Source organism: Aethalodelphis obliquidens, unplaced genomic scaffold (assembly GCF_003676395.1).
Source record: "Aethalodelphis obliquidens isolate GAN/ISIS:26980383/991018 unplaced genomic scaffold, ASM367639v1 scaffold35, whole genome shotgun sequence".
NCBI classification, from domain to species: Eukaryota; Metazoa; Chordata; class Mammalia; order Artiodactyla; family Delphinidae; genus Aethalodelphis; species Aethalodelphis obliquidens.
In genome coordinates, this window is record NW_020837979.1 from 19056077 (window position 1) to 19070569 (window position 14493).

At 44.2% G+C, this 14493-nt stretch overlaps 2 protein-coding genes and 1 non-coding gene across 8 annotated transcripts in view; 1 reads left to right on the top strand and 2 right to left on the bottom strand.

Moving 5' to 3' along the window:
• The window catches only part of CTNNA2 (catenin alpha 2), a 1197048-nt gene that overhangs the window by 343591 nt on the left and 838964 nt on the right, over nucleotides 1–14493 (bottom strand). Inside the window, exon 8 of one of the 6 annotated variants that reach the window (XM_027129218.1) lies at nucleotides 7870–7884. The exons of the other annotated variants lie outside the window; for them this stretch is intronic. Coding sequence (XP_026985019.1) covers nucleotides 7870–7884 — 15 coding nt within the window. The remainder of the gene's footprint in view (nucleotides 1–7869; nucleotides 7885–14493) is intronic. 6 annotated transcript variants of the gene reach the window in all.
• LOC113632213 (small nucleolar RNA SNORA72) lies at nucleotides 7261–7360 on the bottom strand. Its single transcript, XR_003437732.1, has one exon. It is a non-coding gene; the product is annotated as a small nucleolar RNA SNORA72 (small nucleolar RNA).
• On the top strand, nucleotides 11506–14373 carry LRRTM1 (leucine rich repeat transmembrane neuronal 1). Its single transcript, XM_027129222.1, has 2 exons — nucleotides 11506–12106; nucleotides 12377–14373. Exon 2 carries the CDS (start codon nucleotides 12436–12438, stop codon nucleotides 14002–14004), a length of 1569 nt encoding a protein of 522 aa, XP_026985023.1. The 5' UTR covers nucleotides 11506–12106; nucleotides 12377–12435; the 3' UTR covers nucleotides 14005–14373.

A 14493-nucleotide genomic window follows, 5' to 3' on the forward strand; every position in this document is an offset into this window, starting at 1 on the left:
CTCTCTCTCTCCTCTCTCTTTTTCTGTTCAGCCTTGAGGTGAAAGGCAAACTAAAGGAGAGTGTTGGTCATTGTAACCAGGTTCCTTCACTTAAAACAAAGTCAAAAGTTGAGAAAAGCTCTAGGTCCTTTAGATACCCATGTCTGTCCTCAGCCTGGTGAAATAAACTTGTATCGTGGAAAGCTTAGCCTCTCCTACATACTCCCCTGCTTCACTTCTGGGGTCCGAAATGAAGGGAATCCAACAAACTACAGTAATGCTTGACTTAGACCAGTGACTTGCACATGCTAGAAGCTTAATAAGTTCCATTGGTCTTATTACTTGTATAAAGGCCTAACAGTACCTAGGGACCTGTACATTTCCTAGAGATATTTAACTTGTGGTCTTAAGATTGGAGCATCAATCTTTCAACCTTCAGAAAACCAAGATCCAGTTAAGCAACTGCTCAGGAATATAAAAGTTCAGTTTAAATAAGTGTGTGCCTAGCTGTTTCTACTTTAAAAATTGTTCTAACATCTAAATGGTTCTTCCCAGTTAAATACAATATTCTTTAATATTTATGTACGGTTATTTTAATTTTAAATTTCTATTTTTATAGGCAAAGGACAATTGAGCAGAAAAATGTTATACCCTCTCTCTCATGCTGTGAGGCAACCTGTTTTACTGTTTAAGCCTGTGTTTGTTCTGTTTCAATTGTACAGAGGAAACAGTTCTGGCACCTTTAAAAATCAAAGATCTATCACTCAACAGGAGAACATAGCAACCTAGGAAATGGAATTATGAGGAACAGAGAAAAGACACAGTGCTTCTAAAACCTTACCGGGCTTATGAATCACCTAGGAATCTTGTAAAAATGTAGATTCTAATTCAAGTCTATCTTGGGTGGAGTCTGAGAGTCTGCATTTCTAACAAGCTCTAGGTGATGCTTGTTCCGCTGGTCCTTGTGTTTAAGGATGATGCTGTTTGGGTCACGTGGCTTGAGAAATAAAAATCACTTTAGAGCATTTAGTATTGTACTTAACAGTTATAGTAACATTAAGCCAGTACTATTTTATTTAACCTATAAAAATGACCCAAAATTCTTCCTCATCCATGCAGAGATGAAGCCTCTTTCTCCTTTCCTTGAGTCAGGATGACCACATGACTAGCTTTGGACAACAGACAATAGCAACCTGCTGGAGGCAAGAGCTGAAAAGTACTTGTGCACTGAGACTTGCAGTCTCTCGCTGCTCTTAGAATCCTTCAATCACCACACAGTTGCACCAGAGCTAGCCTTCTGGAGGATGAAAGACCGCATGGAAGAGAAGCAAGGTCCCCCTGCTAACAGCCTGCCAATCGCCATCCCTTTGAGTGAAGCCATCCTAGGTTATACAGTCTCCAGCTAATTCTCCAGTTAACCACAGTCAAGCTGGCTTATACAGAAGATCTGACCCAACACACAGGACCATGAGCTAAATAAAATGATTGTTGTTTTAACCACCAAGGTTTTTGTTTGTTGGCTTTGTTTTATTTTTTTCATGCAGCCTCTAAGATATGAACTGATACTTAAGAAGGAGCAATAAGAGTTTAAGTCAGAGGTGCATAACACCATTTGTGCTTATGATTCTTTTTCCTTCTCGTCGTCATTCTATGTGGTATAATTTTGGTCTCATATAATAGAAATGGATATCAGTAGTTACTGCAATAGAATTTGAACTATTTTTCTATATTATAATTAAATTTATGTTTACCTTGTATTTTACTATGTTGAATCCTCCTGTTTAGAAGTTAAGTCACGTGCCCAGGTCACACAGTTTGTAAATGGCAGAACACTGTTTTAGCCTAGCACAGAGTCAGAAATTTCAAAAGTTCCTTGCAGTAAGTTATTCAGTGTCTCAATTCTTCTGCTAAGATGCAAATACAGAATTACATTCTGAAGGACATGATCTCCAGCCCTCACCTGTTTCATGTTTGAGAAGGTAATGCTAGGCTCAATTACAAAGGAATGATCTTACACTGATATGAGATGCCAATGGCAAACCCTCTTGGGGGAAGGACTCAACATCAGCCAGTCTTTGATCCAGAGTCCTTAGACAGGCAGCACTGGTGTTGCACTGTTCCTTTGCAGGTTTACTCACTGTTGGGCAGCCTCTCCCAATGTTGATGGTCCTTGACCATCTGGGCTCATCTCAAAACCTGTCAATCTCCACCATATTTTTTCTTTTTCACAGCCATGTGAAATACCTATTACTCACAGTCTCATGGCCATGACTATATATTAAAAGCTGCTCACTACGGACTTGGGCAGTGTTCCTTACTTTGTGCCTCCTATTGAAGTGACCTCCACCTCCTCTGCTCCCTCCTATTCTTCCACGTTGAGAATCATCACGTTAAAAGAAGCTTTTCAAACTGGTATTCCACAAGCTGAATAACGCCTGCAGTGTCACTTGCTTATGAATAGCATAGGATTCTTAAAAATTAGAATTTGAAAGCCTTTAATCAAACCATGTACTTTGCAGATAGCACAGGCCATATACTCCCTATCACCCAGCTGCTTCCCACATCACAGCACCTTACCAGACTGCAAAGGCCTCTGATTGTACATCAGCTGTATTCTCATCTTTCTCGCTGAGGATTTGCATATACTGCGACCACTATAACTACCAAGCACGTTCCAGGGATTCCCTGATCTTTAGATCCAGATGTAACCTCTGTCCACATCTTTAACTGCTTACTCTTATTTTTTATTTATTCATTTGGCTGCACCTCACAGCTTGTGGCATCTTAGTTCCCCAACCAGGGATTGAACCCAGGCCCTCGGCAGTGAGAGCTCGGAGTCCTAACCACTGGACCGCCAGGGTTAACTGCTTACTCTTAGCTCTATAAGTTAGAGTTTTCTTTCACATCTTATTCTTCCTTTCCTCCCATCTACCCTAAATCAATCCATTCATTGAAATCATCTTAAATTGTTTCTTGGAAAAAGCACCATTTAAAAGATTGTCAATCCCATTGCAAAACTATTTTTGTACTTATCCTGTCATGTCCATCTCTCATGTTAATATAGTCAGCCTCACACAATATCTCACTTGGGCAGATATGGGAAGCTCCCAGCTGCTCTCCTTGATTTCAGTATCCTTTTCCCTGCCCTTCGTGTTCAAGACCATCATCAGGATTATATTCCTTGTACCCACATTTTGGAAATCATAATCCAGGTTGAAGGTCTTCCCAATCTGGCTCTGAGCTAACACTCCAGTCTCATCTCTCCACAATCCCCTCTCTTTCATTCCTGTGCTCCAGACACCATAAGCATCTCAGAAGCCCCTGTAGTTTTTTCACAGACTTTGCCTACTGACCGGAGTGGCCTCCCTCTGTCTATCTGGTCAACCCCTCCTCCTTTTCTCCCACCTTCTCTGACTGTCCTTGCTCAATTAGCTAGAGAAATCTCTCCAATCCCAGTTCTTGCTTACATCTCTGCCATAGCATGAATCATACTGCCTTGTTACCCATCACCTCCACTCCAGATCTAAGAATACCTAAGGCAGGCCCCACATTTTATCTAACTTTATCTCATCAGCTAAATCTCCATTTGACTCAAACTAACGAAAAAAAAATAAGAACAGCAACAGACATTTATGCTAAATTATTAAAAGGTATTCTCAAGGTGCCTGTGAGAGATTAAGAAGTGGTTCCAGAGAATGGGAGATGATGGAATAAAGACATAAATGCATCCAACTGGTTAATTTACTACAGAAGGCTCACTGCTCATGGATGGTGGGGGATTTCCTATACAAACTAGATCTGTGAAATGAAGCCACATATAAATGGTATTAATGTGTGTGACTTCGAAAGTTTGCACCTTCCTGGGTTAATAATTTGTGCCTATACGTCAATGTAATATAAAGGCTTTTTATATTTAGCTCAGATTCCCCAGGCTATTGATTAGGCAAGAATTCAAACCAGTTAATAAAGTCGATTCAACAAGAATCTCTACAAAGCCAGCACTGTGCCAGACTGCACTAAGAGGAAAGGGGGCAGGTTTATCACTGTAATGTGGCAATTGCAATGCTCTTTGTATGTGGTTTCTCATATATGATAGTCTTTCACATCTTTAGAGGTAGATATTAAAGGAGACTAAAAGCAGGAAAATAACAAGTCTTTCCTTAAGGAATTTCATTTTACCTGCAAAGACAAAATTAGCAACATCTGGAAAACAAGATAATTAAATGCCAAGATGTATCAGGGACAGAACTTACTACAGAATCAAATTGGTTCCATTACTTGTGGCTAGGATGAGGAGGTAAGACTTGCTAATACCAAGCAGAAGAACTATAGTTGTCTGGCTATCCCCATAAATTCTTGGGGCCTGACAGAGAACTGATTCTTGCACCAGCATCCTGTTACAGTGTTTGAGATCTAAACCTTAGAATCACTTCTTGGTATGGTGAGAGCCAAGTTAAAGTCAAATATACCTATGGGTTTACAATTAAATAAATGCTTCCTAAGCTGTTTTGGCACATTGGTTTGACGTTAACAGATGTCCCAAATAAGTGGGTGAAACCATGAAAAACAAGATTTCTCATGATTGAGATAGTGTGTTGTGAATAGCAAAGAACAGAGTCTAGTGCATTTCACAAATATATTTAAACATTCTTACCTCCACAGAGTATTTTAAGTAACACGGCATTAAACTATTTTCAGACATTAACACCTTTGCAAAAATAATTTGGCTAGACAGCCACTTAATAAGATGTGGCAATGAAATGCTCGTGAGCTCCCAGAAGGAACACTGAAGACCCCACAGCCCAAGCCTCCACCTGCCTCTTCAGGAAGGAGGGAGGAAATGGCAATGGGAAGGAAGGATGGTTCCAAGGCACCAAGAACAGATTCCGACAGGGATCTCAGTCGGTGCCCCAGCCAGATGAAGGAAAGGGAACCAAAAGATGTTTCTATCTGTGTTGTAATGGAGTTTCTCAAGGAGAAGAAGAAAGCAGCAAAAGAGATATTGAGGGTGAAATATGTACAACCTTTCAGGAGGATAATCTGGCCTTATGTATTGAAAGTCTTTTAAAACTCCCCACTCTTTGAATACCAATACTACTTTTGGAATTAAAATTTAAAGACACAGTTGCCTAGTCTGTTCAGGCTGCTATAACAAACTACCATAGACTTGGCTGTTAAACAACAAACATTTCTTTCTCACAGTTCTGCAGGCTTGGAAGTCCAATGTCAAGGCACCTACAGCTTCGGTATCTGGTGAGAGCCTGCCTCCTAGTTCATGGACATCCATATTCTCACTGTGTCCTCACATGACAGAAAGGGCCTGAGAGCTCTCTGGGTCTCTTTTATAAGAGCACCAATCTCATTCATGAGGGCTCCAGTCTCGTGACCTAATAACCTCTGGCAGGCCCCACCTCCGAATACCATCACATTGGGGATTAGGTTTCAATATATGAATTCTGGGGGGCACAAACATCCAGTCTATAGTAGTATATGTATGAGGAAGTTCATCCCAGTCATTTCATAAGAGCTAAAAACCATAATCAACATAATTGGTAAAAAAGGGAGATGGGTAAAATAAATAGAATGGTCTGTAGCCATTGAAGATGATCCTATCAATTTGTATTCTGGATATGGGAATATATCAACAATGAAAAAAAATAGTTACAAAGTAATATGTATAATGTTATCATATTTTTAGAAAATATAGATATATGTGAAATAGTAAAATTCTAAAAGAATATGTACCCAAAACTTAATAGTTTATCTCCAGGTGGTTGAATTTTAGGTGACAATCTTCATTTAAAATATTTTTTCTTGCTTTTTTCTCCCATTTTTCATTTTTCTATAATAAAAAGGTAACACTTAGACATCCATGAGAAATACATACAGATTGACAGTGATAAGAAAACTGAGGTGTAATATAAGCCAGGAACTGCCTAAGGCTAGCATATACAAGGGCTCTCTATACTTACTGCCTTACCAACAGTAAAACCAAACTTTATTAAGAGCCCTACTAAGTGCTAAGTACTGAGATAGACACAGACTTCGCATTCTACGTGTTTGAAATCTAATAGGACAGAGAACAAGATTCAGAAGACATGAGGTTTTTGTCCAAATTCTAGCACCCATCTTGGGCAATCACTTAACATTTCTGGCCCTTCAATTCCTGAATTATAAACTAGGAAATTAATGATACTTGAGTTACTTTTTCAGGATAGAATTTGTGAGTGCTCCAACAGAGTGCTTCTTAAAATTTAATTTTAACCTGGAACTAATGGTAAAATGCAGATTTGATTCAATGGGTCTAGGAAGACACCCTAAACTTCTGCCTTTCTAACATGCTCCAGGCCTGCTAGTCCTATGCTTATATTTTCAAGTTGCAAAATTCAAATATACATGATATCATTGAATTTTCCCCAAGAATCCTTTAAGATAGCCATCCTTGGTCCTATTTCACTGATAATGGAGTGACTTGTGTAGGATCAAACTGAGAGAAAATGGAAAAGCAAGGAACCCCAGCTGAAGTCTTTTTATTCCTAATCTCCAAGATGTTAAGGTCCCATTCAGTTCTAAAATACTATAATTAGAAATGGCTGCCACACTCATATAAAGTGAGCCACACCAGGAGCAGTATTGGTAAAGGTAAGCTGCTAATATAGTTCAGAAGAATAAGAGATCACTTTACATGGGAATCAGTTAAGAAGTCATAGAAGGGAACTTCCCTGTCACTCCAGTGGTTAAGACTCTGTGCTTCCACTGCAGGGGACATGGGTTCGATCCCTGGTCAGGGAACTAGGATCCTACATGCCGCGTGGCGTGGGCAAGAAAAAAAAAAACGTCATAGAGGATATTTGACATCAGCCTTGAAGGATGGCTAGAATGAAGGTAAGCAAAGATGGAGAGAGTATATACAGCAGTTAGGTATAATATGGCATGATCAGAGCACATGGCAGTGCAGAGGAAGCTTGTAGAGAGGGGCCCAGGACAGCAGAACAGGCCTCAGGAACTAACCCAGGTATTTATTACAGAAGTCAAAGATAACCCTAAGGTGTTCAGTCTTAGAGGCTAGAAGAATACAGCAAACTAAAATTTTCAGTATAGCATTGGAAGCCCTTTTAAAAAAAATTTACAGTTCATTTAATGGCAAATGGTAATCATCCAATTAACAATGGTTATCTTCAAAAGTTATTACACTAGCTGTGCTGTCATTTCTCAAGGTTGGTCACATACCTAAAGTCACACACACTTCCCACATAAGATGTATCATACAAAGCAGACTTGGTTTATCACCAGTATTTATAAAACCAGGCCTAGGGAAAGAACTAGGTCTGGGGACCAATGGATGGTCTTAATATAGCAAATGTTTGGAAGCCCTTTACCAACTTCCTTCCTCTCCCAACACAGATTCCATTTGTCCCTGTATATCTTCTTCCCCCGGAGAACTAGGGAATTAATCCACTCATCATGATATATGCATTTCAGTTCCCCATCGTAGGTATGCCTTCACGATGACCATCTCTCCAGTCAGTGAGCCTTGAGTCCTTAAACTACTTCATACACTTTACTTCCTTCACTGGTCCCATTTGACCTGTCAGCTCTTCACATTTGTATGTTCTAGAGACATTTACTCTCAAGCACTGGGCCATACATAATTATTACCGGCTAAGTCTCTCAGTGTCTGCTGCTCTTCCCTACCTAAAGCTCCAGGAGGAAAGCACTAAGTAATTGCATTTCTTTGGTTTACTCCCATGACTTAATATCAATGCAAGATGTTAGGTGTTGCCTTAGTGCTATCCATATCACTACCTTGTTTTAAGAGGAGGATAAGTTGGATAAGAAAAATGACCTTTTTTTAATGTGTTCCTCCTAAGTGGATCTCCCGAGAGAAACCTTACAACCCTCACCCTTTGGCCCCATATACATCTTCAGAGGTGCTCTGTAAAAGGCCAGTTATATGCTGTGTGCCCACAGGAACAACAGAGTTAATTCTCTCCTTTTGAAATTGTGACTCCCACCCTCCTCCCCTACATCTAAACGTTTCCTTTTAAAGAAAAGCCAGTGCTCACTGCTGAAAAGTAAAGACAACCACATAAAGACCAAGGTCCAGGCTGGAGCAAGCAATGACAGAACATTAAAATCACCACTTGAATTTGTCTTTCCTTGAACACTGCCAAAGATGACTATTGGAAGGCCAATCCTCAGAATGCATGCTCATTTCAGACTTTTGTCACTTGCACCTCTATGTTCACAAACTATTTTGACTCAAATAAACGAATTGGAGGTGGCCTTCAGTTGAGATGAAATGGGAGAGGTACAACATTTCAAGAAAAAAAAAAACAACAACTGTATGTGACCACCCCCCTAGCACCCCATCACAACATAAAGTACCAAGAAGAAGCAAGGAGGGTTTATTATGCAAAGGTTAATGTATCAGTATAAGGTTTAGAAGAGGAGGAATTAATTACCTCTCCCTCCTCCAAACTATACTTCTGGCCTCTCCAGCTGCATCGAGCTTGCTCTTCCACCTCTTAGTTCCAGATTGTGTTTTGGCAGTCAAATCCATACTTCACGTACCCCTGAGTTCCTTCCCATTTGCTGAGTCCACGTTTTCAAGATTCTTATCCTTTCTTATCCCACTCCCCAATCACATGTTGGCCTAATGGCTTGAGGTGCCTTTCTTGCTCAGCTACTATGGCAGTTCAGCAAGACATGCTAAATATCTTTCCCCATACAAACACGGAAAATAACAAGGGTGTTTTTAAAGTGTGTAAAAGATCTCTCATCAGCATCCGACGCTGAAGGAGAAGACATTTACCAACAGAAACCTGTGCTTAGCCCAGAAAAACAGATTGATCATGTATATACACAATCGTCACATTACAGCCTGATGCATTAGATGTTCTCACAAGAGAGGTAAAGAGTTATGAGAGATCAAACATGAGGAAAGAAAGAAGTTTATTTGAGCTTTTTCCTTTTTTTTTTACTTTTTAGTGTGTTGGACCCTAAGAGGCATGACATTAAAACTCATGAAAACCAGCTATATCAGCCTGCTCTGGTGACTCAAAAGTTGTCGTTTCTCGACTCAACTTTGCTGAAACACTTGATTCATGTTGTTCTTATTTAACCTAATTTGCATTGATTTAATCAGGGCTGGTATGCTTTAAATACATAATAAATTGGGATTCTGCAACTTAGATGACTTAGAATAGCTAAATTTCAATAAAGCTCATTTCAATCTGTTAATGTATATGGTTCTGCCAAAGGGTTTAAAACCGTAGAAAAGATGCAAACTTGCCACATTAGAAGTGGGAAAGATTTAAAGATACCATCCAGATGAAATGATTTGCAGGATAATAATGTGAAAAGCAATATATATATGTACATATGTATTTTTTAATTACAGCCTAGACATATCTTCTACATTTTGAGTATCATACTTAGAAGAAAGCTCACATATAAATGCAGTGAATTTAATTTTATTTTCCTTCCTTCTTGCCAACACTCAACTCTTTTCTGCCTCTGTACCAGCTCTACAAATCAAGTGACATCCAAAGTGGGACCTCTTCTTGCCCATTTGGCAGGCTCTAGCACCACTTTGCAAGCTGCCTGCATTAGGAGAATTTTCTTCCTAGCAGCCATGGGGATTGGGTGGCTTGTACTCACAATACTTGCTGAATGGTTGGCCAATGTTTACCCCTGCCTGCCCCAGCTCCCCAACCCTTTAGAGTTTATGGCTCAATCAGCCGGCTTGCTGTGAGGAATAATTATCTTGGCAAGAGGTGAAAACACTTGATGGTGAAATTGTCTGTCTGTTAAAGTGTTCCGCAGCACCCTGGAGGTGCCAGTGCCCAGTCCAGAGTCAGGCAGGAGGCAAGAGGGCTGGAGAGCTGACCATCAAGAATGGGAAAGGAAGGCCACCACTTTGGTGCGAGACAGAAAATAACCTATCTGTGCCAGTAACAAGCTGTGAGACCTCGGATAATCACCCGATGTCTCTGTACCTCAGTTTCGTCATGTGCAAAATTCAGATTTTCTAATGTCTCTTTTAGCTCCTAAGACAGCATGTGATGTCTAGGACATTTCAGCTTTGTTTTCTTTCCAATTGAAGGATGCATCTCAGAGATGAATGACCAGGCCAGAGCTCAGAGGAATACGAAACGGAATGATTCATGCCCCTGTTCATAAAACTTTTCCTGAAAAGTACTACTAGTCTTTGGTGACTTTGATTCCACTGGTTAGTAGTGTCTTTAGCTTGAATGTAAGGAGCAACTTAGTTATTTGTCCAAAGCCAGTCCAACCCTGGAGCTTTGGTAATCCACCTCATTCTTATCAATGAGAGCACAACTATAGATAATGCCCACTTATTTTCAGTTCCTAAGAGTCAGATATGATGGGAATTAGAAGTGAGGAGCTGGAAATTCACATTGGATTCTCCCTATTGCCTCCTTGGGCATATTTGTCAAGAAGGTAGGCTTATCCACTCACTTCCAGCCGGGTTTCTCTCTTTTTTTTTTTTAAACAGATGACCAACAGGTCCCTGACAACAGCAATGCAGACCCTCTCCAGACCAGTTGGAACAAGACAGAGCTCAACATAAGAAGCTTAAGGAGCCCATCCATAAGTGAGTGTTAATGGAAATAATCAGACTAAGACCTCTTCATGCTCAGATGATACAATTTAGTAACAGTCTCAAAGATTAAGTACTGGGTGTATATATAGAAAGGGGTAGGCTTCATGAGGGTTTAAACTACCCCTTCTCCTCTCATCCTCTCGCACATTCTCCTGGAGCGGAGTGTACTGCAGGGTTCTGTAATCACCATGAGTAGCACGTCAGGGTCAGCCCTCCCGGTGTCAGACATTAGAATCTTTCTTTAATCCACCCGGGACCCCACAGACATCTATGGAGACTGGTGAAGCCCCAGAGGGATCTCGGGCAAGAAAAACTCCCTGTACACAGACATAGGTTTCTGCCACTCTAGGTCTACCGCCAGGACCAGGATGGCTTTCCAAATCCGCTGAGTTTGGAAAGCATTCCCCCACCCACCACCTAAAATTGCTGGCTGACTGCAGAACTCCAGTGCCCGCAAGGGAAAAAAGAAAAATCTCAGCCAAATCCCCACAATCATTGCTTTCCTCTAGCTTCTCTCAAGTTGCTTTTCTAAAGCAAAGGACCAAATGTTGATTTCTCTACAGATTCCTACGTATCTCTTACACGTAGACAGCTTTAAAGGGGGAGGGGGGAACGTTCCCCGAAGGGAAGGGGAGGGCGGAACAGAATATTTCAGTCTCCCACTTGGAAATCTCTTGTCGTTGATGATGCTTTTCCAAACCTCCATCCCCCCTCCTTTTTTTTTTTTTTTTCTTTTTGGAAATATGGACCAAAAAGCTGAAAGTTATTTCCATTTCATCAAAGAACATATATTACTTTAGTGGCTCTGGAGAATGTTGGTTTTCTGCCCACCCCTTTTCAATCTGCCCATGTCTGAGGTGCTCCGGGAAGACGCACAATCGTGAGCAGCTTACGACACTCAGTGAGCAGTAGGTGCCGGTGCAAGCTCGCGCCTCACACTGCCTGGCGGAGGGAAGGAGCCCGGGCGCCGGGCGCCGCTCCCCGCTCCCAGCGTCGCCACCCGAGCCGCCCGCCGCCCGCACCTCCCCGCCGCCCGCAAAGCATGAGCGAGCCCGCTCTCCGCAGCCGCCCCGGGCGCGAATGGCAGGCTGTCTCCGCGGAGCAAAAGGTGGCGCCGGTCAGTGGTCCTTTCCAATGACGGACATTAACCAGACTGTCAAATCCTGGGGAGTCGCGAGCCCCGAGTTTGGAGGGTTTTTTTCCCCACAACGTCACAGTCCGAACTGCAGAGGGAAAGGACAGCGGCAGGAAGGCGAAGCCCCGGCTCCCGCACGCAGTTGGGAAACTTGCGGGTCCTAGAAGTCGCCTCCCCGCCTCGCCGGCCGCCCTTGCAGCCCCGAGCGGAGCAGCAAAGTGAGACATTGTGCGCCTGCCAGATCCGCCGGCCGCGGACCGGGGCTGCCTCGGAAACACAGAGGGGTCTTCTCTCGCCCTGCATATAATTAGCCTGCACACAAAGGGAGCAGCTGAATGGAGGTTGTCACTCTCTGGAAAAGGGTGGGTAAGACACTTTTTAATTAAATTCTTTCCCGAAGATTTTTTTTTTTTTCCTCCCTTTGCTGCAGCATCTAACATGGACCAAATCACCATCTCTTTGATCTTTACGTGGCTGTGAACTTTCTATGCTGCCCAGCTTTCTGCATGCTTAGAGGTGAACGTGTGGCTTTGGGGAGGGGGGGTCCTGCTTTATTTCAATGTATTTATTTGATTTTTGCCCTTTTCTCCCCCTCCCCCGCTCCCCCTCCCTCGGAATAAAATATGATGTAGATTTCTGACCGAGCGCTTCCAATGGACATTCTCCAGCCTCTCTGGAAAGATTCTCGCTAATGGATTTCCTGCTGCTCGGTCTCTGTCTATACTGGCTGCTGAGGAGGCCCTCGGGGGTGGTCTTGTGTTTGCTGGGGGCCTGCTTTCAGATGCTGCCCGCCGCCCCCAGCGGGTGCCCGCAGCTGTGCCGGTGCGAGGGGCGGCTGCTGTACTGCGAGGCGCTCAACCTCACCGAGGCGCCCCACAACCTGTCCGGCCTGCTGGGCTTGTCCCTGCGCTACAACAGCCTCTCGGAGCTGCGCGCCGGCCAGTTCACGGGGTTAATGCAGCTCACGTGGCTCTATCTGGATCACAATCACATCTGCTCGGTGCAGGGGGACGCCTTTCAGAAACTGCGCCGAGTTAAGGAACTCACACTGAGTTCCAACCAGATCACCCAACTGGCCAACACCACCTTCCGGCCCATGCCCAACCTGCGCAGCGTGGACCTCTCGTACAACAAGCTGCAGGCGCTCGCGCCCGATCTCTTCCACGGGCTGCGGAAGCTCACCACGCTGCACATGCGGGCCAACGCCATCCAGTTCGTGCCCGTGCGCATCTTCCAGGACTGCCGCAGCCTCAAGTTTCTCGACATCGGATACAATCAGCTCAAGAGTCTGGCGCGCAACTCTTTCGCCGGCTTGTTCAAGCTCACCGAGCTGCACCTGGAGCACAACGACTTGGTCAAGGTGAACTTTGCCCACTTCCCCCGCCTCATCTCCCTACACTCGCTCTGCCTGAGGAGGAACAAGGTGGCCATTGTGGTCAGCTCGCTGGACTGGGTATGGAACCTGGAGAAAATGGACCTGTCGGGCAACGAGATCGAGTACATGGAGCCCCATGTGTTCGAGACCGTGCCACACCTCCAGTCCCTGCAGCTGGACTCCAACCGTCTCACCTACATCGAGCCCCGTATCCTCAACTCCTGGAAGTCGCTGACGAGCGTCACCCTGGCCGGGAACCTCTGGGACTGTGGGCGCAACGTGTGCGCCCTGGCTTCGTGGCTCAGCAACTTCCAGGGGCGCTACGATGGCAACTTGCAGTGCGCCAGCCCCGAGTACGCACAGGGCGAGGACGTCCTGGACGCAGTGTACGCTTTCCACCTGTGTGAGGAGGGGGCCGAGCCCACCAGCGGCCACCTGCTCTCCGCCGTCACCAACCGCAGCGACCTGGGATCCCCCGCCGGCCCGGCCACCACTCTCGCTGACGGCAGGGAGGGGCAGCCCGACAGCACGCCTGAGCTGGCTACCGTGGCCCTCCCCGGCGGCGAACACGCCGAGAACGCTGTGCAGATTCACAAGGTGGTCACCGGTACCATGGCCCTCATTTTCTCCTTCCTCATCGTGGTCCTGGTGCTCTATGTCTCTTGGAAGTGCTTCCCAGCCAGTCTCAGGCAGCTCAGACAGTGCTTTGTGACGCAGCGCAGGAAGCAAAAGCAGAAACAGACCATGCATCAGATGGCTGCCATGTCTGCCCAGGAATACTACGTTGATTACAAACCGAACCACATTGAGGGAGCCCTGGTCATCATCAACGAGTATGGCTCGTGTACCTGCCACCAGCAGCCCGCCAGGGAATGCGAGGTGTGATTGTCCCAGTGGCTCCCAACCCGTGCGCTACCAAATATGCCTGGACAGCCGGGGCGGGCCGGCAAGCACCAGGCTGGGGTCTCCTGTCTGTGCTCTGATATGCTCCTTGACTGAAACCGCAAGGGGATCTCTCCCAGAGACTTGACATTTTAGCTTTATTGTGTCTTAAAAACAAAAACGAGATAAAACACAACAAAACCCCACCCCACAACCTTCAGGACAGTCTATCTTAAATTTCATATGAGAACTCCTTCCTCCCTTTGAAGATCTGTCCATATTCAGGAATCTGAGAGTGTAAAAAGGTACCAATCATTGATTTTTTTTTGTAAACTTAAAATGTTTAAAATAAAATAGCATTTACAGTTTTTACAGACTGGTGTAACCTAAATGAATTGTTACCTGGTTAAGAGTGAAGCAACAGTTAGAATTTCCTCCCCCCACCGTGTGTGTGTGTGTGTGTGTGTGTGTGTGTGTGTGTGTGTGTGTGTG